At 44.5% G+C, this 24,174-nt stretch overlaps 1 protein-coding gene across 8 annotated transcripts in view; it reads left to right on the top strand.

Moving 5' to 3' along the window:
* Nucleotides 1-24,174, top strand: part of TTC7A (tetratricopeptide repeat domain 7A) — a 198,468-nt gene that overhangs the window by 133,135 nt on the left and 41,159 nt on the right. For all 8 annotated transcript variants that reach the window (XM_077336987.1, XM_077336959.1, XM_077337005.1 and 5 more), the window contains one exon: nt 12,879-13,081. In XM_077336987.1, coding sequence (XP_077193102.1) covers nt 12,879-13,081 — 203 coding nt within the window. The remainder of the gene's footprint in view (nt 1-12,878; nt 13,082-24,174) is intronic.

Here is a 24,174-nt window from a genome sequence, read left to right as displayed (position 1 = left end):
CTAATCAGCCGCTTTGGCGGCCGATTTGCTCGCGGCCTGGCGAGCTTCTCACTTTGGGGGGGAGGGAAGAAGGAGCCGCGGCCTGGTGCCAAGGCCTTCGCGGCCCAGCACCGGGCCGGAGCCCGCGGATTGGGGACCAGTGCTGTAAACGCTTTAGAGGGCTAGATGGTCAAGTGAAAAATACCTTGAGTCTCTTTATAGGTTTGTGACCATTCTAGGTCACAGCAAGATCTTTGTACCGCCTTCCAAGGTGGCAATCCCGAGATCACTTTCCTGGGAATAAGTCCCATGGAATAAAGTGGGTCTTACAATTGACTGGATCTGTTTAGGATTGTTCCCCAAACGTCCCACACTTCCTCCCTTCCTGTTCTGGGAGCCTGTCCTGTTCTGGGCTTTCTTGTCAGGAATATGTGGAGATATTGTACCACTCAAAAAAGAGAGAAAAAGTGCAGTTTCTGTTTAGCATTTTGTTGGCTGTTGACTTACTAGCTACTGTTCCACCGTGTAGAAGGTTTTCTACCCCCAAACTCATCCATGCATTCAGTTTATACTGCTGTATTATTTTAAGTGCCTTTGTTTGACTGCAATGCCTCACTCCGCTTGCCATGACTGGAGTTTTTAACTGACCCCTTGCTTTACCAAATATGGCCACTCACAGAAGAGTTGCTCTGGTAATTTAATCCTCAATTGGCTGAATGCCCACTGCACAAAGTCTATGAACACTAACAGGTAGACCATTAAATCATGTTCCAAAGCATATATGCAAAGAGATAGCTAAAATATCAAGGCTGTCTATTCTGAAACTTTCAGGAAGAGTCCTTTTTTTTCCTTCCCCAACGAGCACATCAGATTTGTACCCTTAAAGAAACATTGGCATGAGTACGCCCTCCATGTGCAGTACACTGGGATGGAAGGCAGCACAGGACAGTGAGCTAATGGAAAACATCTGTTCTCTTGAGTTATGTGTACAGTAGGATCATGTTTTTCCCCATCACATAATATTTTAATATATTTATTGTTTTTGTGATGGGTGAATTCCTGGGAAACCAGGTATCAAATTAGGAAAAGGGTGGGGCATTTAGACAGTCCAAAAAAATTTGCTGTGTCGAGGAGTGGAATCTTTGTCTGCGATTTGACAGGCTCCGTAAAACATCAGCAGCAGACTCTGCTGCTTCTCCAGGGAATACTGGCCTTAGTTCACTGCTGGGCCTCTCCCTCCCTTACAGATATTCATGCTTCTCTTCAGTCTGCCAAATACTTTCACTGGTGACTGTGATGTTCTTTTCCTTATTAAGATTTCTGTATGAGCCGTGCTGTGGCCAAATAGATTGCTGCGGCATAAATAACCTTAACCCCGATCACCCTGCCTTTTGTGTATCACTTCCCACTGGTGAGATTTTGGTGCTAGGTGAGCGGCCTTAACCATGGTATAGAAGGGCAGGCTGCCACTCACAGGGTTCAGCCTAGGGAACAGACAGCCTCTCAGAAAAGCCCTGAGAATATTCCCATGCACTGTAGGTCAAATTCAGGCAACCAGGGAACACATTAAATCTTCCACAATGGGTTTCTAGGGAGAGGAAAACTTTGTGGTTATGCTTAAGGATTTTAAAAGCAGGAAGCAGTTTGTAGGCTATGTATGGGCAACCATGTGGAACTCTAGATACTTGGAGATGTTGTGGCCTGGCCACTGGGTCCTAGCACCCTGTGTGTAGAATACATAGACCGGTTTCTGCATCATCAACTGCAAATCAGACTAAGAGTCCCTGTAATAGCTATAATTGTCCTGAGCGTTTTTTTTTTAATGCCAGGTGGTTCATACTGCAGAAATCAACAACACTTGATTTACAGTCATTTTGACCAGCACAATGAATGCTGGGATATCAAAACAAGTAAAATGTTGATCACAAACATAGGATCATAGAATCATAGAATCATAGAGTTGGAAGGGGCCATACAGGCCATCTAGTCCAACCCCCTGCTCAACGCAAGATAAAATGTTAGAATCATAAAATCACAATTTAAATAATCATCTATGTAAAGTAATAAGCATATGATGATTATAAAAATGCACTAATTCATTTTTCTATAAAACTTTTGCGCAATTTAATGGCGGCAGCACAGAATTTGGTAGTGCATAGGGTGGTTTGGGGGTTCTCATCATTTAAAAGGCTTTTTTTAAACATTTTCTTTTGCTGTTAGGCCTACTTCTCCTATATAATTCGTATTGTATAAGGGGCAGTGGAATAGAAAATATTGCAGGAACCCACTTTTAAAAGCCATTTGACATTTAGAAACAGAAATCCTTCAAAGCGGTGAGAAGAATGATTCTTGACATCATTTTGGAAAACATCCAGAGCTGCTGATCAGTCAGCCTTTAATATGAGCCAATACGAAACCATCCTTCTTTTCACTGTATTTCAGTAGAGATGTGACTTGTCCATCAATAAAAGGCTTGACAGAAATCACACTAGTCAAGCAAAAACTCAGCACACCCTCTGCAAAGGACTGTCGTTTTGGGGAGTCTGCTGCTGTTCCGGGGGGGGGGGGGTATGAAGCAGTTATTTAAAAGGCAGGATACAGATGGCACAATTCAGAATTTCACTGGCCCTGGGAATCAGGTGTCTAATTTAGTACTGTCCTGTTCCAGCTGAGTTGAGAGCCACAGGGGTTGCTGGGAAAATTCTTGGAGGAGTTGACCTGGAGCAGAACTCCATCAGCCTCAAGCAGCATGCTGTGGAAATAAAGAGCAGATAAAAGATAGCAAACTCCAGGTGGCTGGTCAGAATAAGATATTGCAGGACCAGGGAGAGCTCCCAGGGTCAGAAGGAGTCCATCTGACAAATTCCAAAGCTGGAATGAATCCTTATCCCCAAGCATATCTGTCTGAATCCCCTCCATCTCAAGGTGTTGCAAGATATTTAAAGGGCTGGTGCTTCAGTTTGCAATTGTGCAGTGTGGCATTGTTGAATAGTTTAATGGGAGCTACCTACTTTATTCAGATGGAAAACCTTGGGAGGGTAGTGGGCTGTTTGGCAGAAGTCACACTGAACAGTTGTCAGCATTACACTGTCCCTATTCAAGGAATCCTATAACTCTCTACCTCAGAGAAGTTGCTTTTCATGCTGTAAGTTTGATGTTCTGGTAGCTATGAGGCCTTCTGGCAAATGATCCTGGCTGGATGTCATAATTAGAGGAGCTGTCATCAGAGGAGGACCGCAGGCTAAAGAATCCACCTTGAGTCATCTTGACAAAGGCAGACTATAAATGCTGCAAAATAAATCAATTCAAAACAGCTAATAAGTCCACTAAAAGTTACTAGCCCATTTGGGGCACATGGAAAATCAGAAAGAAAAAGAAAGCCAATTCTCTGCTGATGTATCCAGGTGTCTCCATCGGCTCACCTGGAGGTACTTTTTGCTCTCTGCTGGGTGACCACATGTGGAGGGATTTACAAACCTGATTCAAACTATTCCCCATTCTTCCTGTCTGATTTCTGCTGCACCCACTGCAAATTAGTTGTATAGATTAGCAGTGCTTCTGGTTCAACAGTAAGCAGAATGGATGACTAATAGGAGCATAAAATTAAATTTCTTGGAACTCATGTTTATTGTAAGCCTAAATAATCTCCCTTTGTCATACCATTTTTCTTCTCAGTTGGCTGTGTACTCCTCTTTTCCTCTTTTGTCTTCTAGCCAATTAGCTGCTTTCCTTCTTCTCTCAGGAAGATTCTGACTTCATCAACCTATGTAAACATATATTAAGTTGTTGGACTACTTTTTAAGGGTTTTATTTTAATTGAATGCTGTACAAATTAAACTACCTACACCATCTTTTATTGATTATATATATCTGTACTTGAAAATAATTGAGAGGAGGTTCAAATAAGTCCCGCTGCCATGAATCTGCTTTGGCGTCCTAATTTAGATCCACTATTGTTGCTCTTATTGTGTTACTTTTTTGTATATATTTGATGGTTGCAAGTGAAGAGGGTTTATAGGCCCACACAGTTGCGCAGTAATTGAAAAGCTGGAAAGTGCTCTTCAGCTCTTGTTTGCTGGAGGTAGACATATCTCTTCCCCCCTTCCCCTTGTGAGTGGAATTGTTGGCTGCTAACAGATTGACGAATATGGTAATAACCTTATGCAATATTCTGCCTGCTATCCTCATTTAGCTCCCAACTCAGCAAGATACTTTATGCGTCTGTCTCTTTTTTCCAATGCATGTGAATAAGCCTGCTGATTTCATGCTCAGTGTTCACTGCGTCTTTAAGTACCTCTCTATAAAAAGGAGGGAAAAGGAAAACTCAGATTTAGGACTGTCTGAATTTCATTTGCATCCATATTTCACATTGGCACCCATATTTCATTTTGAGGGAATACTGCCAAGGGCTGCTGGTAAGGGAGGGGGCTAAGAGTACAAACCTATGGGAGCCCTGGTCACTCTTGGAGCTCAAGTAAACGAAGCAATTTGCTGTTACTATTGCTACAGCATACTTATTCTAATCAAATGCAATGGGGGCCAAAGGTAATCTTTGTCTAGGGGCCATGCTGCTTGTCAGCTGCCCTCACTCAGCTATCGTTCTGTAAGAAGAAGAAGAGTTGGTTCTTATATACCACTTTTCTCTACCCGAAGGAGTCTCAAAGCGGCTTACAATCACCTTCCCTTTCCTCTCCCCACAACAGACACCCTGTGAGGTGGGTGAGGCTGAGAGAGCCCTCATATTACTGTTCGGTCAAAATAGCTTTATCAGTGTTGTAGCGATGCTTTGGGCTGATCCTGCGTTGAGCAGGGGGTTGGACTAGATGGCCTGTATGGCATCTTCCAACCCTATGATTCTGTGAGCCCAAGGTCACCCAGCTGGTTGCATGTGGAGGAGGAGCGGGGAATCAAACTTGGCTTGCCAGATTGATTCCAAGCTGCCTCTTAGGAAAGCTTACCTCTGCCTGAGATCTTGAGAAACTGCTGCTAGTTGGAGTAAGTAATACTGAACTAGATGGTCCACAGCTTAGAATGTCCCTCATCATATAGACATCTAAGTCTGGTAAGGTATTGTTCTCAGGATGCCGATTTCTGGTTCCACCATCTAATTTTATGCTTTTCCCATGATCAGGTATATTTGCAGATTGCATTGAATTCTGACTGGGCATACTATGGAGCTTCTGTTCCTGGTCTCGGTCAACACTCCATGCCTTGAAACAGCCTCTGATACATGGACTGTGCAATGTTGTTCAATGTGGCTGAAAGGTCTTGGGGGCTTTTGTATAATTGCTGTCGTGCTGCGCACATTCTCATAATTATGTGTCCTGGCCAGGCCAGGTGTTGCATCATTTGGATTGAAACCTCACGTTTATGTTTTCCAACCCAATCCCTAAAGTCATTTGCAAAAGCTGGAACTAAAGTTGAAGCTTCTACCTTAAAGTAGAGCAAGAACGAAATACTGCTGGGGTGACCTGGCAAGGGTAGGCTCCCAACATTTATATGAGGAATAGCCAGTACCCAGGATTCAAGCTGCCTGTCAGTCATAGAGGCTGATGCCTTAAAAGGGTACTGTTGTTTTCAGCCTCCTGATGCCACTGCAATAGGCTGAAAGCAGGCCACCATAAATAGGCATGTTGCTGTGGAGTACATCTCTTAAGGAACTTCTTCAGACAGCAAAGGCAGCATTCTGGAATAGGTTTCTGAGTGAGCATAGTTCACATGGCTGGAGATTTGAGTTCATCATCCTGCATTTGATAAATTTTTTTACTTCATTTCTTCCCAATGGGGACCCAAACTGGTGCACATCATTCTTCCCTCCTCCACTTTTTCTTCAAGACAACCCTGTAAAGTAGGTTAGGCTGTTACTGTGTGAATGGCTAAAGGTCACCTAGTGAACTTCCATAGCAGAATGGAGAACTAAACCTGGGTCTCTCAGATCCTAGACCGGGGCCGGTGGGGAGGGGGCAAACTGCAGATCTACAGATGAGCATCTGGAGAACCACGGTTTGGCCACCCCTGACCTAGACCATCACTCTTTCCACTATACCATACTGGCTGTCTAGGACCATTTATGCACTGAGACGTTCACTGTCCCAGCTCCCATGCAGGAGCACAAATAGAGGGCGGGTGAGGTGTACCAGTCCAAATATTCCCCCGTGTGGGTGCAGGAAGAGGTGGGGCAACCTGCCATGACTAAAATTTCAGCCTGCAACCCGGCATGAAACCTCCAGTGCATAAACGGTCTAGGCGAGGCATTGATAACCTAGCCAGCAATGGATGTGGATTTCGACTAGTGGGTTTTCACTAGTCAGTACAAGCACATAAGTTTGCCAACTGACCAATTTTCCATTGGTTGCCAAGGGAGATTTTTTTCATTCAGTGGAGGAAACAGGAAAGGCTGGTTTTTAACTGTTTAGTGACTACAGTGGCGTTGTATTTTCCTGTGCTGTACTTTTAACTCATTTACAACCAATTCTAACTTTCATTTCCAAAGGAGGCTTTTGTGGGCCTCAAAAGCAACTTTCTGAGCAGTGATTTCTAGGAAGGGGTTCATTCTAAGGGATCACATCTCTCTTCCTCAGACTAATGCCCTTTGACCTCTGTGCAAAAGCATTGTCAGGAACTTCTTCAGGTCAGCAACTCAGGTTTCAAAGGTCTTGGCCTCTACCTGGTGGAATGAGCCCTGCGGGATTTGTCAGCTTTCCGCAGGGTCTGTAAGACGGAGCACTTCCACCAGGTTTACAGTTTAGGCCAGTGTAGGAGGAAGATCTAGTTGCCCCCCCCCCCACCCATCAGGAAATATGCCATTTAGATGTATGCCACCCTTGACTATCTTATGTGATTGTTTTTTGTTGTTTTTTCTTTTACACAGCCCCCTGCTGCCTGGGTGGCAGGCATTCCGTGGGGAGTAGGATTATTTTTCTACCATATTGGGGGGGGGGGTTGTAAGCTGAGAGTGTTGGGTAAGAATTGATGATGATGATGATGATGACGATGATGATAAAAATAATAAACATGTTCCCTGAGAGCCAAGAGCTCCTTACAGTGAGTACACACTCATTTTCCTCCAGTGATAGATAATCATACATGTGGTACTCTCTGCAAAACGCTGGATAGACCCTGCTGGCTTTCTACCTTCATTACTGGTTAGTCGCATAAAGGTATCTTAGGTTGATTCTGCTGATGGTGCGGTGCTACAGAGCACAAAGCTCCACAGTTTACTGTGTTCCCATAGGGAACACATTCCAGCACCAGATCCGCTCCAGTGCTGAAATGTGTCTCCCCCAGGAAACAAAGCAGCAGTGGAATGGTTCCACCACGTGGGGATAGGGGAATTTTGCAGGAAGGTGGGATTGCATAGAATGTAATTCCACCTTCTTGCAAAAGAAAAATTAATGGCCCAGTGTGCCCTGCAGTGCAGCAAAGTGCTGCGAAGCCATCCTGGGCATTCTTTGCCCCCTCTGGGCCACTGTAGGGCAGGGAGGAGCTAGGTCTGGAAGCCCAGCTCTTCCATGTCCACATGGCCTGCCATGGGACAGGCCCTGTTGTCGCCTGCATCAGGCTAAGGAACATGGAAGAATCGGTGTTCCCTTAGCCTGGGGCAACTGAGGGCCCGATCTGCAGCAGGCCCGGGAGGGGACCTGCCTGGCGGCTGCGTCATATAAAAACAGAGATTAGTTCCGTTTCCAAATGACTGCCCTCCCAGCCTTTTCCACTCATGCAGAATCAGCCTTAGAGTGAAATAGGGTGCTTACCTGACCAAGTGTGGATTTCTACAGCAGTGAGGATATAGCTATGCACCATCCTCCTTACTGATATAGAGCTTGTTTGACCCTTTTCAAGACACTCAGACTAGCGTCTTTTGCTCCCCCTCAACTTCCCACGTGGAACTCCCAAGCTCAACTCCCCTTTTAAATCATTGTGAGCAAGCCCTAAGATTCAATGGCATAATACCCAACGGAGGTCCCTTCACTCCCCAAATTCTTCTCTCCCCAGGCTCTACCTCAAATCTCCCTGAAATTTCCAGACCTGGAGTTGGTATCCTTTATTCTGTGAATGGCTAGCCTTCCAAGAGATGGCAGTCCTAATAGACAGCCAGTTCTTAATTGGTTGATCTTGTGTTCCCAAACACATCCATGAGTGACAGCAGCTGACAATGTGGGGTGACTTTTTCACATCACAAAAGTTTGTATGGATTGTGTTCCCAAGCAGGAGAAAGTGGAAACATTTCTTCTGCTTGTTCTTTTTTCTTTTTTGGCAGAACACCATCTCCTGCCCCAAGAAGCACAGTTTAGTTTAGCAACATCTTCCTCAGAACCTGGAAAAAAAGAACAAGGAAGCTAAGATTTAAAGCTTTAATAATATTTCTTATGCTCATGATTGTTGTGATGTGCATTTCTCATAAACACGCCTGGTATTCTATGACAGTTAATACGCTCAGATGCCTGACAAGCTGAAACTGAGGCAACAATGGCAGTGCTTTTAAAAATCAACGAACAACGTTTCTCTTCCCTTATATGGAACATCTACATAAGGGAGGAGAATCCTTGTCCTCTACCTACTGCCTCCTCCCTCCCACCCCCACTTCCTTTCCCTACCTGCCTGGCTCCTGGGTGCAGCGGCTGGCGCAGGCTTGGTGGCTAGGCCCTGCGCTGAGGCGTGCTTGCCAGCGTGGACCCCACCAGTCTCCCGAGCCTTCTCCTGCTCTCCGCAGTGCAAGAGCGGCCTTGAAAGCCTAGCAGGAGTGGCGCTAGGCCAGCGAGCCCCTGTGCCAAGGTGTGCTTGCCGACGCCAGTAGATCAGAAACCCTAATATCACCATGAAGATTACAAGCCGCCACCAAGCTAACCTTTCTAGGTTCTAGAAAGGAAACCAGGAAATGACCAAAGCATGCAGAAGTCACAGTGGCCACCACCAACAGCCCAGTAATAAGGCTATTATTGATCAACAGCACCTCATAAAAGCCAGTGTAGTAGAGTGGTCAGTGTTTCAGACCACCATCTGGGCAGCCTACTTTTGAATCACTACTTGGACTTGGCCCAGTCACATGCATTCAGCCTAATCCACCTCGCAAGGTTGTTATGAGAATACAGTGAGAAGAATGATATAAGCTGCTTTGGCTCTCTGTTGTGGAACATTGGAGTAAATAATAATAAATATAGTTGAAGATGGCAAATGGGAAAAGGGTATTATTATTATCATTATTATCATTAGAAAAGAAGGCAGGGAAAGTGGGTTGAAAGGACAAGGGGAAACAGTGTAGGGAAGGGGGTATGAGGGCAAATGAGTTGTCCTATATAAGTCCTTATAGACTCCTCACCACAACTGCACCTCACTTGGTGGTCAGCACCACAGAATTGGGCTCAGACCGATGGCTGGCACCATGCAACTGGTTCGCATGGGTAGATGCTGCCAGGAGGAGGGAAGGTGGGAAAGCTGGAGAAGGGAGGGGCTGATAAAGTTTGGCTGGCTGGTGGGTGGGAAGGAGAGAAGAAAGCAGGGAAAGGGGACAGATTACGAGGGCTGTCAGAGAAGAAACACAGGAAATAGTGGGGAGGGTGAAATGAGATGCCCTCCACAAGTCCTGGTGTAGTGGTTAAGAGCAGTGGCGTCTAATCTGGCAAGCTGGGCTTAATTTCTCCTCAACATGCAGCCAGCTGGGTGACCTTGAGCCAGTCACAGTCCTGATAGTTCTGTTCTCACAGAGCAGTCCTGTCGGAGCTCTCTCAGCCCCACCTACCTCACAGGGTGTCTGTTGTAGAGAGAGGAAGGGAAGGCAACTGTAAGCCGCTTTGAGTCTCCTTCAAACAGTGAAAAGTGGGGTATAAAAACCACCTCTTCTTCTTGTGGCTCCCCCACTTATTTGTTTCTAAACTCTTAGTTATGAAAATAACCCAGATCACTTATAGTTAAGTAAACAAAAGCTACCAATCTCTGTTGGCAGAAAAAGGCATTTTAAAATATTTTCCTTGACACTTTTGTTTTTTATTCTGTCTTATAGTGCCACATATCAAATCCAGAATAGTTTTCAGATTTTAAAAAATGTAGTCCTAATTTTCAACCCAATACACAGAAATACATATGAAGCATGAACAATCCAATCCACCCTATTAAATCTGTCACCTGGGAATTCAAAAATATTTTTCCAGTTCTGCTTCTTTTTACAAATGCAACAGCAATACATAATGGAGTCAGGTCCTGTATTCTAGCCTTGTAGCTGCTAACCAAAGGTGGATTTCAAGACAATGAAATAATAATCATTAATTATATATATACACACACACACACACACCCATAGTTATAAAGAAGAATTACCACATTTCTTTAGTGACAGATATTTCAGTTTTAAACAAATGGTTCAATGAAAATGAAACGTATTCTTCTGAAGGTTTTGTGAGGACTTAATAACAGTTGCATGTCGGGCATAATAAATCTTAGTTTTGCATTAACAAAAAGAATTGAATTGATAGTGTCAGTCACTGCATTAGTATTCTTGCTCGATATTTCCCACTGTAAAAAGCTGTAGAACAATTACTTCTTGTTGAACAAAGTAAATAGGGGAGCAACCTCATTTTTATTAGTCCCTTTTTTCTTTGAAAAACAAAAAAGAGATATTGATCTACCTGTTATATACTGTGGCTATGAGCTAGCACACACAGTTACTTCGGTGATATGAAGATTTTGCAACAGAGGTTAGGAGCTACACTGGGCTCTTGGGTGGTGGAAGTGATGGTGCTGGGGCATCTGGGAATCACAGCAGAGCCTGGGAGCCAAGCAGGGGTGGCCCTGTTCAGCACTTGAATGGGAGACCACCAAGAAAGTCCAAGATTGCTATTCAGAGGCTGGCAGTGGTAAATCACCTCTTAATTCCTTTTGCCTTGAGTTGGCTGTGACTTGACGGCACTTTCCATCACCACCACCACCACTTTTGCAGATAGTGATAATGTGGTATTGCACATACCAGCTTGGTGGAGTGATTAGGAACTAGCTTGGTGTAGTGAGAGCCAGCTTGGTGTAGTGGTTAGGAGTGCAGACTTCTAATCTGATGAGCCGTGTTTGAATCTGCACTCCCTCACATGCAGCCAGCTGGGTGACCTTGGGCTTGCCACGGCACTGATAAAGCTGTTCTGACCGAGCAGTGATATCAGGACTCTCTCAGCCTCACCCACCCCACAGAGTGTCTGTTGTGGGGAGAGGAAAGGGAAGGCAACTGTAAGCCGCTTTGAGCCTCCTTCGGGTAGAGAAAAGCGGTATATAAGAACCAGCTCTTCTTTTTCTTCAGGTCAACAGGAATCCAGTAACACATGGGAGGCAGCAGAGTTCCACCTGGCACAACAATGCTTCTGTTGTTCCTGGCTTCTTGGTCTGTGCAACTTATTGCATAGATACTGCCAGAACAGCACTTGACAGTTTGCCTGCTTTGTGGCTCCGTAGCCTGCTTAGTGTCAGCTTGCCTCCAGACTGCCAGCCCCGGCAATGACCCATTTTACAGGATTGTGAGGATTATAGAGCTAATATCAGGAAAGGTTCCAGGATATGGGGAAAGTGCCAAATGTTAACTGTGTGTTCCACTTTGCAGAGTTAGCTTTCTTTCTTCTTCATGACATTATGTAGCATTGTCTGTAAGAAGTGTTTTCCCTTTAGTACTGCATTTGTGACATTGTTGTCACTAAACATATTCTGCAGCCTTTTCTGTCCTAGTATGAGGTTAAGCAGAGAGCTCATTGCTCATAATAATAATCGGCTAAATGTTTTGCATGGATGAGTTTCTAGGTTCCATTCTTATAATTGCTAATAAAAAGGGGGGAAATCTCAGATGACCGAGGCCCCTGCCTAACAACCTGGAAACTGCTGCCAGTCTGGATAAACAACGAGCCTAAAGCCGCTTCTGCCTGGGATCTCTAGGTGACTTAATTTCCAGCCCCCATACATTGGCAGTGGGAGAAGCAGCCACCAGGAATGAGGACACCTGGCTTAGGCTATGTATAAGGCCAGTCACCCCTTGATTTGCTTAACACTGGAACATTGTGAGGAATGGCTGAGTGTCTCTGTAACCCAAACAATGAGGACTAGCAAGAACCATTCCAGAAATGCCACCCTGTTGCTGGGCGATAGACACAAAGCCCTGTGACTAGGGTTGCCACCTCAGGCTTGAGCAATTCCTGAAAATTTGGAGGTAGAGGCTGGGGAGGCTTGAATTTGGGGAGAGGAGGTTGTTCAGCAGGGATGTGATTAACTCCAGATATCCGTGGACTATAATTCCCATAAGCTCATGGAAATTGTAGACTATGGGCATCTGGAGAGCCACAGTTTGCCCCCCCCCCCCTGTAGAGTCTGGCCTCCACAACTGCCATTTACCTCAGAGGAACTGATCTTTGCCATTGAGAGATAGTTTGTAATTCCGGAAGAACTCCAGGCTCCACTTGAAAGATGGTAACCCTACCCAGGTGAGGCAGGAAAACATTTGAAGTGCAAGCAGGAGAGGCTGAGGCTAATGCCTCCCCAGGACACTTTCAGTGTAGGCCAGAGAGGAAATGGCAGCAAAGCAGAGAAGAGAGCTCAGTGTGACGTTGTGCAAGGGATTAGAGAAAACAGGCCTGAGGTACAACGGGTGGCCCTCTCCACTTTCTTGCTTTCCCTCATATGAGGAATTCCTTTGAACTTAAATTAAAAACAACAGATTTAATGTGTGGCTGATAAATGCCATTTTTGGAAGACCTTAAATTATGCAATTCATAACTCTCCAGAAAGCTCATGGTTGTCTCATAAACAGGTACGTTTTACTTGTCCCACAACATCCCATTCTTAAGCTACTAACACTCCACATTTCAGAGTTGCCCTTGCCTGAATAAAGATTGGGAACGCATTAAAATAAATTGCTTTCTTTTCTTTTTTGATAGCTGAACTATTCATGGAGCAGCAGCATCTCAAAGAAGCGGGCTTCTGTATCCAGGAGGCAGCCAGCCTCTTTCCCACATCTCACACTGTGCTGTACATGCGTGGGAGGCTCGCAGAGATGAACGGCAGCTTGGAGGAGGCCAAGCAATTGTACAGTGAAGCACTAACGGTTAATCCAAACGGCGTGGAAATCATGAACTGCCTGGTGAGTGTGCAAGGGTCCAGCTACCGTCTATGGCGGGTGCCCTGTGGCCGTGTCAGGCAGGCACCACCACGTTCTCAGCAGTCGTAGTCTGAAAAGCAAGGCCAATGGAAAGAGAATTCTCAGAAATGCCAGTATTCTAGGCTGGAATCTAGTGCATGTTATGGGGGGGGGGGAATGAATGTTTTGTGAACACGGCATGTGTGTTGGTCCTTGGTTCCTCCCCAGGTGCAGTTTCAAGATAATAACTTACCTAACTTACAGTGCTGTTGTGAGGATTACTCCCTGTTTCCAGGGAGCTGTTGTTGTTTTAGGAAGTTTGAAAGAATAATTTCTGTTTGGGAACTGGGATCCTGTTTTGGGGCTTGGAATGTTGGCTGCCACCTGACTGATCCAATCAGTTTCCAAAACAAATTTCCCCTGTAGATGGGCCTGTTTGTCTCTGATGCACCAGCACTAATTAGCACAGGACTCATCCCTCTCCCTGTAGACTGTAAGGCCTTTATTTAGAAAAATCCAACTTCAAATTCTGCAGCGGATTTTAAGTAAAGGACGTTTTTCTAGTGAGAATCTCTATTGCGTTTCTGGATTTCCTGGCTGCTTTCCCCCCTGGTCAGAGGCAAAAACAAAGGGAAGTCTTACCAAATATTTATACTTCTTTTCAGTGGCATTTGCTGATGAATAATTGGAAACTTGGGGGCGAGGGGCTGTGTGTGTGTTGCATCCTTTTGGAAAGGGAAGTTGGTTCCCCCTTGTAAACCACTCATGCATACCAATAAGCCAATACCCTCCCCCTACTGCTGCAGTCTCATGCAATATGATGTATCAGCCCTTGCAAGATGCAAAGGATGACTGAAAAGAGTCTGGGCAAACAGATGGTGCCCCTGCAGGCCACCTGCACAAGCCAGGAAGATCCCAGTTTGAACAGAAAGGTTGAAGTGGGTTTCCCCAAGCTTGCTTCCATGAACAAGAAGAAGAGTTATTTTTTATACTTTGCTTTTTTACTACCGGAAGGAGTCTCAAAGCGACTTACAATCCCCTTCCGTTTCTCTTCCCACAGCAGAGACCCTGTGAGTTAGGTGGGGCTGTGGGAGCTCTGAATTAAGTGTGACTGGCCCAAGGTCACCCAGCGGGCTGCATGTGGAGGAGGAGTGGGGAATCAAACTTGTCTATTGAAATCAGAGGCCACCGCTCATAGCCACTGCACCAAACTGGCTCTCCTACACCATGCTGGCTGAACTGAGCTCTGAAATTGGCCGCAATTGTTGCATATCGCCAGATTCAGCAAAGAAGAAGGCATTAACTCCCCAACTCAAGTCTTAGGGTGATATTGGCCCCCAAGCCTTAACAGGGGGAAAAATGCCTAAGACTAAATGGGAGGAGGCCCTGTAGATTACCAGTCTCACTCTCCAGGTTGTGCTGGGTAGTCTCTCTTGTAGCATCAGAGATGCAGCTAATATCCCTGACCTGCTCTTTCACAACTGGTATTGACTTCCAAGGAAAACGGTCTGGATTCTAGAGAGGCTGCTTCTGGATATGCACACACGGACACACACACAACTGTGGGTCTGTTTATTGCAAAGCTGCATGGCTATAGCTGTGTTCTCCTTCTCAGACTGGATGGGGAAGGGGACAATGTTCTATAGCACTGCAAGGGAAGGAGGGTGTCTTTAAATTAGGCCCCCTGCTTCAGGCAGCAAGTTTTGGGGCAGAAAATTATGAGTTCTCTGTCTTCTCTCTCTGATTCAATTACTTAAAAGAAGTTTGAGGGATTTTGATTAAAAGAGCATTCTGGTTAGGTAGTTACTGAAGTGACCTATTGTAGGGGGGACTGCTGCTATGAATGCACTCTGGAGCTAACTCCTTAATACAAAAGCTGTGAACTATACCTCCTTTTGATATCTTTCCCCCAGCCCAGCATGGTGAAGTGGCTAGTTCTGGGCTAAGATCTCAGAGACCCAGATTTGAGACCCCACTGTGCCATGGGATCTTGCTGCGTGACCTTGGGCCAGTCACTCACTCACAGCTAACCTGTTGTATGGAAGGTAAAATGAAAGATGAGTAAACAGCATCATAAAGTTCTTTAGGTTCCCATTGGGGAGCAAAGTTACGTTATATTTATTTATTTTTGTATTTATATGCTACCCTTCCCAAAGGCTCAGTATGGTTTATATTAATCTAGAACGATACAGGTAACTACATTTGTAATAATAACATGGTGATAACAATAAAATTAACATAGTAATAACAATAACAACATTATAGAACGGTGGAATACAGCAAAGAGCATTGAATTCAACTCATACTGAGGCCCAGTAGGTTGGGCAAATTTGTAGTGGTTGTCATAGGAGAGAGGCTTGAGGGCCAATGGGAAACAGTGGTTCAGGTCGACCTCAACTAAATGCCTGGTGGAGGAGCTCCATTTGCAGGCCCTGTGGAATTGTTCAAGTTCTGTCAGGGCCCTGATCTCCTCTGGGAGCTCATTCCACCAGGTGGGGGCCAGAAGAGAAAGCTCTGGCCCTGGTTGAGGTCAAGTGGGCTTCCTTTGGGCCAGGGATCACCAGGAAGTTGGAAGTGGTGGAGCACAAGGCTCTTTGAGGGGTGTAGGCAGAGAGGCGATCCCTCAGGTATACTGGGCCCAGACCACATGTGGCCTTAAAGGTGATAACCAGAACCTTAAGCCTGATCCGGAATTCAACTGGAAGCCAGCGCTGCTGCTGGAGGATGTGCTGGATTTGGGAATTCTGAGGTGTTGCTGTGAGGAACCTGGCAGCTGCGTTCTGGACCAGTTGTAGTTTCCGGAGTTCCACCCAGTTGGTCAGCACTCCTCATGTCTGCTAGCAGAGTAGTTGTTCTCAAATGTGCTTAGGACAACATTTGTAAAGTCCCTTGACCATGAGAACCGGGCTTAGCTTCAGGCTCCAGCAAGGGGGAATGAGTAGAAGAAGAAGAAGAAGAGTTGGTTCTTATATGCCGCTTTTCCCTATCCGAAGGAGGCTCAAAGCGGCTTACAGTCGCCTTCCCATTCCTCTCCCCACAACAGATACCCTGTGAGGTGGGTGAGGCTGAGAGAGCCCTGATATCACTGCTCAGTCAGAGCAGCTTTATCAGTGCTGTGGCGAGCCCAAGGTCACCCAGCTGGCTGCATGTGGGGGAGCGCAGAATCGAACCCGGCATGCCAGATTAGAAGTCCGCACTCCTAACCACTATACCAAACTGGCTCTCTGCATATCCAGAAATCTGGAGCTGAAAGGAAAGTGCTGGCATGCCAAAGCAGGCTTAGAAAGGAAAACCGAGGCAGGTTAAGAGGTAATTTATTGAGAAGAATCAGAAGTACAAGCAGTTAAAGCAGAGTAGGCATTTCGGTACAAAAATACGATCCTCTCCATAATTTCTGGTGCTTGTGTTGTGGCACTTATCCAATAGCCATGCGTACTTCAAATAATAGGAAAACGGTTCAAGAAGTAAGCAGAGAATGGAGAAAGGGAAGAGTATAACCTCTCTTTGTCTATGTTGGGGAATCATTAGGGATCTTTTCTTAAAGCTTGGGGACCTAGGAAGGGCGTTTGGCAGAGAAGCAGGGCAAGCTGTGATTCTAGGCCAGACTTTCTCACCCAGGACTTTGTGAAACCCTGAGGTTTCTTGATGGCTTTCAAAGGGTTTCCCAAATAGGTGAGAGTTATTTAATTTATATATATATATATATATATATATATATATATATATATATATATTTAAATTTGTCAATTTATCAGGTGATATATTTATTTATTTCTCATATTTATATACCACCCTCTCCTGCGATTCAGGGCAGCTTACACAGTACATAGGAGAACAAGGATAGTACAGTGTAATTCAGTAGTACTCACCTAAGCATCAATAAACAACAGTAATAACATAGAACTACATGAAACTTTCATTCTCTCTCTAGAACAGCCCTTTCCTTGGCCTGACTGGGAGTCTTCACCAACTTCCCAAAGTTCCTTCCAACTTTCCCCCAGTTCTCTGTCTGTGTTAAACTGCTTTTAAGGCTGAAATCAGACTTCCTTCTCCTCAGAATCCAGTTCAGAAGTCTTTCTCTATTCAGCTGATGCCAACCAATCAGATTTCTTGGAACTGCCTGCCAGTCAAGACTCTCTGGATCTGTAAAGAGTTAACGCTTCACAGTCCTTTCTTTGTTTACACAGCACGTTTAAATGTTTAAAGGTTTTACGGAAATGGATGTTGGGAAATTTCCTAAAATTTGAAAGCAAATGTACCTATACAATATTATGGACCAGATGCAGAAACATTTGAAAGCTATTATTTATGGCCTTAGTTTTTAACCTATTAGCTTTCCTCATGGATACAGACCTGGGAAAAGGAGTATCTTCAAATAACTGATTATTTTCATAATGCAGAAAATTGTACTGTATGTTTACTTCTGAGGGTAGAACTTCACTTGACATGGGGTGACTGCTAAGCACAGCATTCCTGATTAACCCTCCCTCCCAAAGTAGGCTCATGTAATTTACAGTGCAATGGCATTGCAGCTCGCATTTCCCCACCCTTGCTCCAGTTTTTTATGGCTTCAGTAAAGAGAAGGAAACACACAATGTGATGTCTTATCTGATTGGTGATTGGCAGCTGTAATGTAAGGACAAGAGATATGGCTATAGGCTCCCAACTCTGTCATCTGAGGAGTAGTATGCAGCTGTGAAGGCAAAAGGAAAATGGCCATGTGTGTGCGTGTGCACGCACTTGGAAACAATTAGTCACAGCCACTGTTTTGATTATAATCAAACCATTAGTTGCTTAATCACACTAATTATTCAATTAATTCTGTTAGACCTATTGTTAAGCATTTGAACTACAGCTACACAGACATTGCCTGACTTGATCTTAAGCATGCTAGTGCACTGCTCTTAACCACTACACCACGCTGGATCTCACTTCCCCCTCCCTGCAAGAAATCACTGCTGTAGTTATCAAAGCTCTAGGTATTTTATTTATTTATGGGCTTTACATCCTTCATTTTGACATTCAGCCCCCAAAGTGGCTGTCATCACACATCTGTATGCCCATCTCTTCTCTGAACCCCATTGAATTCCTTTTTAACTCTAGCGGTAATTATTGATGCTTTGTTTGCATGCCAGTGTAGCTTATGAGGCTTTCACCTTTTTAGCAGGGCTTCTTTGACTGCAGCACAACAGGTTGAGATCCAACATGTAACATTTTCCCAAGCCTAGAGATGCAGCAATAAGAAGAGTTTCACCTGTTCAAAATGGGTGTGTGTGTGTGTCAACTGAGAACTGTTTGACAAACCACAGTAGACTGGTAAAAAGGAAACCAAAAGTTTAGAGACTGATGATGTCATTAGCAGTTTATTAATCCCCCTTTCCTTCCACTGGAAAAAATGAGTAGCCTTGTTAGTAGGACCGTGACACTCACTCAGTGACTTGGTCGCCACCTGTGGCTCTTCTGAGTGCTGGTCTCTGATGTGGCAACCTATCTCATGTTTTAGGAAAGTGGTCCACAGATATTGCCTAACTGAGTTTATGGTTGGCAGGTATTTGCCTATTGAACCAGCTGCCAGGGAGACTGCAAGTCAGGTGAGCTTCCAGAAATGCAAACAATGTCAGCAATGGAAGTGAAAGGGCCATGTTCTCTTGCTTGTGTCCTATCCATGGGCTCCTGAGTCTTCTGACATTCTCATCAGACCTCGCCTCAAGTCCTCTTTGGACTGAGTGCCTAGTCTTTCTCAACTTTTTTATTCTTGAGAAACCCCTGAAATATTCTTCAGGCTTTGAGAAACCCAATAACTGGTACAATCGTGCAGGATATGATTGGGGAGCATAGCTGGATACACACCCACCCAGGACACCTCTCCTTCCCACCTCCACCAGGTCCATCATTGGCCATTTGGGGAGTGGGGGGTGGTCAACATGACTACATATGGCCTGCAAAATGGAGCTCTTCCGCCAGCCATCTGGTTGAGATCGACTGAATCATAGAATCATAGAATCATAGAGTTGGAAGGGGCCATACAGGCCATCTAGTCCTGCTCAACGCAGGATCAGCCCAAAGCATCCTAAAGCATCTAAGAAAAGTGTGTATCCAACCTTTGCTTGAAGACTGCCAGTGAGGGGGAACTCACCACCTCCTTAGGCAGCCTATTCCACTGCTGTGAACTACTCTTGACTGTGAAAAACTTTTTCCTGATATCTAGCCTATATCGTTGTACTTGTAGTTTAAACCCATTACTGCGTGTCCTCTCCTCTGCAGCCAAGGAAAGGATACGCAGTAGTGGGTTTAAACTACAACGATATAGGCTGAACCAACACCATCTACTGGCATCCCAGAACCCCTCACCTGACCTGAATCCTGAACCAAATAACCTTTGGAATCACATTTATATGTTTAATGTTGCTACCACCGGTAATGGAGTGTCAGGAAACCATTGTTCTTGAAAGTCATGGTTTTATTCAGATACTGTACAGGGGAAAAGCAGGTGAGCAGCTGTCTTCTGTTTCTGTTATTTCTTGAATGCCATCTCAGCTATAAAGACTCATGCAGAGGAACACCATTTGGGGTTTCAGTTGAGTGACTAGCCAAAGACATTTCATTGAGAGGGCAGTGGCAAGGTTCAAAGACTTCACTGGATCTCTGTCCCCCAAAACAATATTTTTTGTTGCCATTAAATTTTCTCCCACAATACCATAGAATAGGGATTTTATTTATTTATTGGATTTTTATACCACTGCACCCAGGAAGGTGGCTCGCAACAGTTCACAATCACATAGCATACAATATCCAATTCCATAGAACAATAGACAACAACAACAAAACCTAAAAACAATTCCCACAGCTATAAACTAGAACTATCCTTAAGACTATTTCTCTCCCTTATATATTTGGGAAACAGCCTTCTGGGAGGAGAATGTCCAGGGCCCTGTCCATCCAGGTCCACCCTGATTGCCCCCCCCCTTCCAGATCCCACCCTCTCTCCTTGCCTGCTAGAAGCCTTGTGACTGCGGCCTTCATTGTTGCCCACGAGGAGAAAAGCAGCAACAGGGCTTTGTGGCCCGCAGGTACACTCCTGCTGGGAGGGAGCCGGGGGGGGGGTTGCAGCTTCCCTGCGAGCCACAAAGCTCTGTCGCTGCCAGCGGGGGGGATTTCCACTCCCTTTAACCCATGGCGAGAGCTCTTGCTGGGCCAAAGGGAGCCTCCCGTGGCAGCACCACCGGCAGGGAGGGGGTTTCCCACTCCCTTTAGCCCGCTTTGTGGGCTAAAGGTTGCTGCGGCCACCCCCTCACGCCCTCCTGCCTCTGCAGCCCCTTTCAAAGTCCATTTTTAAAATGGGCTTTGATACTAGTAACTCTATAAGATGGCAGTAAAGATACTAAAACTCTTCTTCCTGTAGCGAACCATTGGAATTGGTCCAGATATCAGGCCAGATGTCAATATTGGTGATGGTAAAAACAGGGGGGAGATCACCCGATGGCTCAGGGCACAGTCTAATACTGTGCCCAGGAACCTTAGCAGAGGGGGAACCTGATCTTAAACCCCGGGATCACCATCTGACCTCAACAAAATGTCTGGTGGAAGAACTCCATCTTGCAGGCCCTGCAGAACTCAGAGAGCTGAGATTATTTTGAAGAATAATCTCAAATCATCTGAAATGGGGGGAGAACTGCTCCTCTAGCCATTCCTAAATATCATCCTTGCAATTCTGCTGCAATTTTTTTGTAAGTGCTGAGGTATTATTGCTCAAATGCAAAGTTATTTTTAAAAATATGGGAGGGGAATAGTTATTTTCCCATTTTTTTATCATTATATTTTTGTTTGGTGAAGGGCGGATTTAGAAGTAAACAGTTCTACTTAGGTTTTCTATAGAATACTAATATGAGTAAATAATATGAATAAAATGAAGAATTACCCTATAATTATGAGAATATTCAGTAAGTCAATTATTTTAGATACTCAGTACTTAGTTACTGTCTCTAAGAAAACAACTATATGTCTGGACATCTATTTGAGTCTTTTTTAAATAATTTTAGCACTTTCTGAAGCTATGATACTGTAGGAGTTTACTATTAAAATTCAAGTGAGTTTCAGAATACAAATTCTGTGTTTCACAATTAACTACTAAAATATGCATGTTATGAACAGTGATATATTTGCAATCTTTCAAAATAAGTCATTTCTTTAAGAGATCATTTTAACTCCTCTTCAGTATTATGTTGGAACCAATTTAATTGCTTGAAATTTTGAAAATCATAGTATAGTAGTGTTTGTTTGTTTCTTTTTTTATTATTTGATCATTTTAAATCAGCACCACTACTGCTAGCCTGCCCTTTTGGGGTCAGGTTATTGATATGGCAAATTGGCATCTGTCCTGAGGAGGGGAAGAATAAGAGAGAGGGGCCAACCTGCTGGAGAAGCTACCTGGAAGCAGTTTGGTGATATTACCTTGATGACATTTTCTGGCCCATAGATTGTCCAGTCAGGCCATGAGGTCAGAAAGAAATACTTGAACACTATATACTCCAAGCCCACCTGTAGACACTGCACAGTTTCAGATCTACGAAGCTGAATATTGCCCACCAGGGGCTCAGATAGTCAGACTGGAATGTCTGCTTTCTGTAGTGCCTGACATACCACAACAAAGGTCTGCTTGGTGGGTGACAAATCCTATATAAGCCTGCTCTAAAACGTTTTAATGTTCTGCCTGCTACTTGAATAGGGCAGAATAGGATGGATCTTACCCCTGTCCTTCCTTTCCACTGAGCAAAGCTGGAAGCCTTCCTCCAGGCTAAGGAATCTTTATACAACTTAAATGGTTCTTCTTTCAACAGAACCCCACTTAAGTGGGAGGAAAGCTCCTTGGAGACCACCTCAATACTTGGCTCTTTCAGATCACATTTGGAACTCCGTACATACTGATGAATCATGATGATCAGGTTTAACTACGAAACAGAAGAATAGCGTCTGTAATGGAAAACAGGCTCACATTAATTTTGTTCAGATCCCCCCCACACACACACACACACACATACCCAGCCATCTGCACTAGCTTGACTGCAGTGTCCTCCCTGCCTTCCAACCATCCATCATGCTGATGAATTGTCTCTGCAGTGCTGTGAAGGAAAGGGAAAGCAGAAGCAGATGTAAATTCTATGGCATTTAAAGCACTCCTCTATTCTAGGTAGGGCACAAAAAGGCAGCACCTCCTTAGTAAAAATGGGGATCAGGATAGAGTTGTTTTCACATTACAATGGCAATAAATTTTGCTACTTCTGAACATTAGAGCAGGGGGAGTCAACCTGTGGTCCTCCGGATATCCATGGACTACAATTCCCATGAGCCCCTCCCAGCATTGACTACCGCTGCATTAGAGGACAAAACCTACATGCATTTTCAGATGGCATGTAGGGAAGGTGTACTGAACCCTCTGGTCACTCACCTTTGCAGTCAGTCCTACCAGGATACCTCTCTCCACCAGTCTCTGATCCCAGAAGAGAGCCCAGCTAGGTAAAAAGCACCTGAAGGAAATAAAAGCTATGGGTTAGGAGAGGATGCAGTACTCCCCAGCCCCATGCCTCTTTGGCCTTTTTAAGCACTCCCCTCCCTCTGTATTTAAACAAAAATGTGGTGACATCTTGTATAATTTGTCCTTGATCTTTAAGATACACAATTGTGATTCAGCTGAGAACTGAAGAAAGACTATTTGATGGGTGAAAAGGCATTTACATTCTTACTAACACTTAAAAGCATTTCAGAAAAGAACAATGAGTTGTGTTTCTGTTGGGTTTTCTTAAATGTTCCCAGCAATTACAGTGAGCAGTTGCCACAATGGAAAGAGGTAGATTGGAATCTAAGTAGCACCTTAGAGACCAAGTCTAAGCTCTCTTCGTATGGATGAAGGGAGCTCAGCCTGAATGGCAGATTAGGACTGAGAGGTCCTGACTTTAAAGGGCTTTTCCTGCTTTACAAGAAGACAAACCCAAGATTGCCACTAAGTGTATTATAGGCTGTCTCAGTCAGTCTCAACTCTTCATTGAGTGTACCTTGCATTGTACATCTGCTGCATGCACTCACTCTTTACTTTTTGGGAAGGTACATTTGAAACAAATTGAGTGTTTGCCTATCACCTTTGAGATAGTGAATCAGTGCCCTGATCGTCTGTATGCTTAGAACTAAACTAGACAAGATGCTGGACATTATTGTTATTGTAGTAGTAGTAGTAGTAGTAGTAGTAGTAGTAGTAGTAGTAGTAGTAGTAGTAGTAGTAGTAGTAGTTGTTGTTGTTGTTGTTGTTGTTGTTGTTGTTGTTGTTGTTGTTATTATTAAATTTTTAGACCGCCCTTCTCCAAATAGGTCTCAGGACGGTTTACAACATAAATAGTTAAAACACAATAAAATCCCCATAAAAACCCCAATTTACATCAACAAGTCACATATAAGATATAAGCGGCGGTGGTCACAATTCTGATCGTGTTTACCTGACTTCCCCCCAAGTTCAGCCTGGTGGGGAGAATAATATTCAGAAGAGGGTGGCACCAATGCAATAGGTCTAACAATGATCTCGATGTTAGAGATCTCAATATTGGAGGGGATCCTTTGATGGATTAGTGGGAGAGCTGCCCCGGCCTCAACCATATGCCTGGCGGAAGAGCTCCGTCTTGCAGGCCCTACGGAAGGCTGGTAGATCCCGCAGGGCCCTTAGCTGCCGTGTATAGCACTTCCAAGTCTTCTTTTTCCCCAAAATTAAAAAAGCAGACCCTCATCAACCTAGTTCAGATGGGTACCATAGTACAGCAGAGGTTAAGTATTTCCCCACACCATTTTCCTAATTTGAAGAGGCCCCGTGTAGTTGATGCTTGCCCCATTGGAACAGGAATAGAAATTCTGGATCAGGACCAGAATTAGCATATACCCTTCTGCAACAAATATACAGAAACATCATACCTCTGAACCATGAGGCTCTGTGTAGCTATCATAACTAATAACTGTTAATAGATTTTCTTTATATTGTTGTTGTTGTTGTTATTGTTGTTGTTGTTCTTGTTACTAAAAGGTAAAGGTAAAGGTATCCCCTGTGCAAGCACCGGGTC

This window comes from Paroedura picta, chromosome 1, assembly GCF_049243985.1.
Source record: "Paroedura picta isolate Pp20150507F chromosome 1, Ppicta_v3.0, whole genome shotgun sequence".
NCBI classification, from domain to species: Eukaryota; Metazoa; Chordata; class Lepidosauria; order Squamata; family Gekkonidae; genus Paroedura; species Paroedura picta.
The sequence above is the reverse complement of the archived record's forward strand: the minus strand, read 5'-3'. Positions and strand labels throughout refer to the sequence as shown.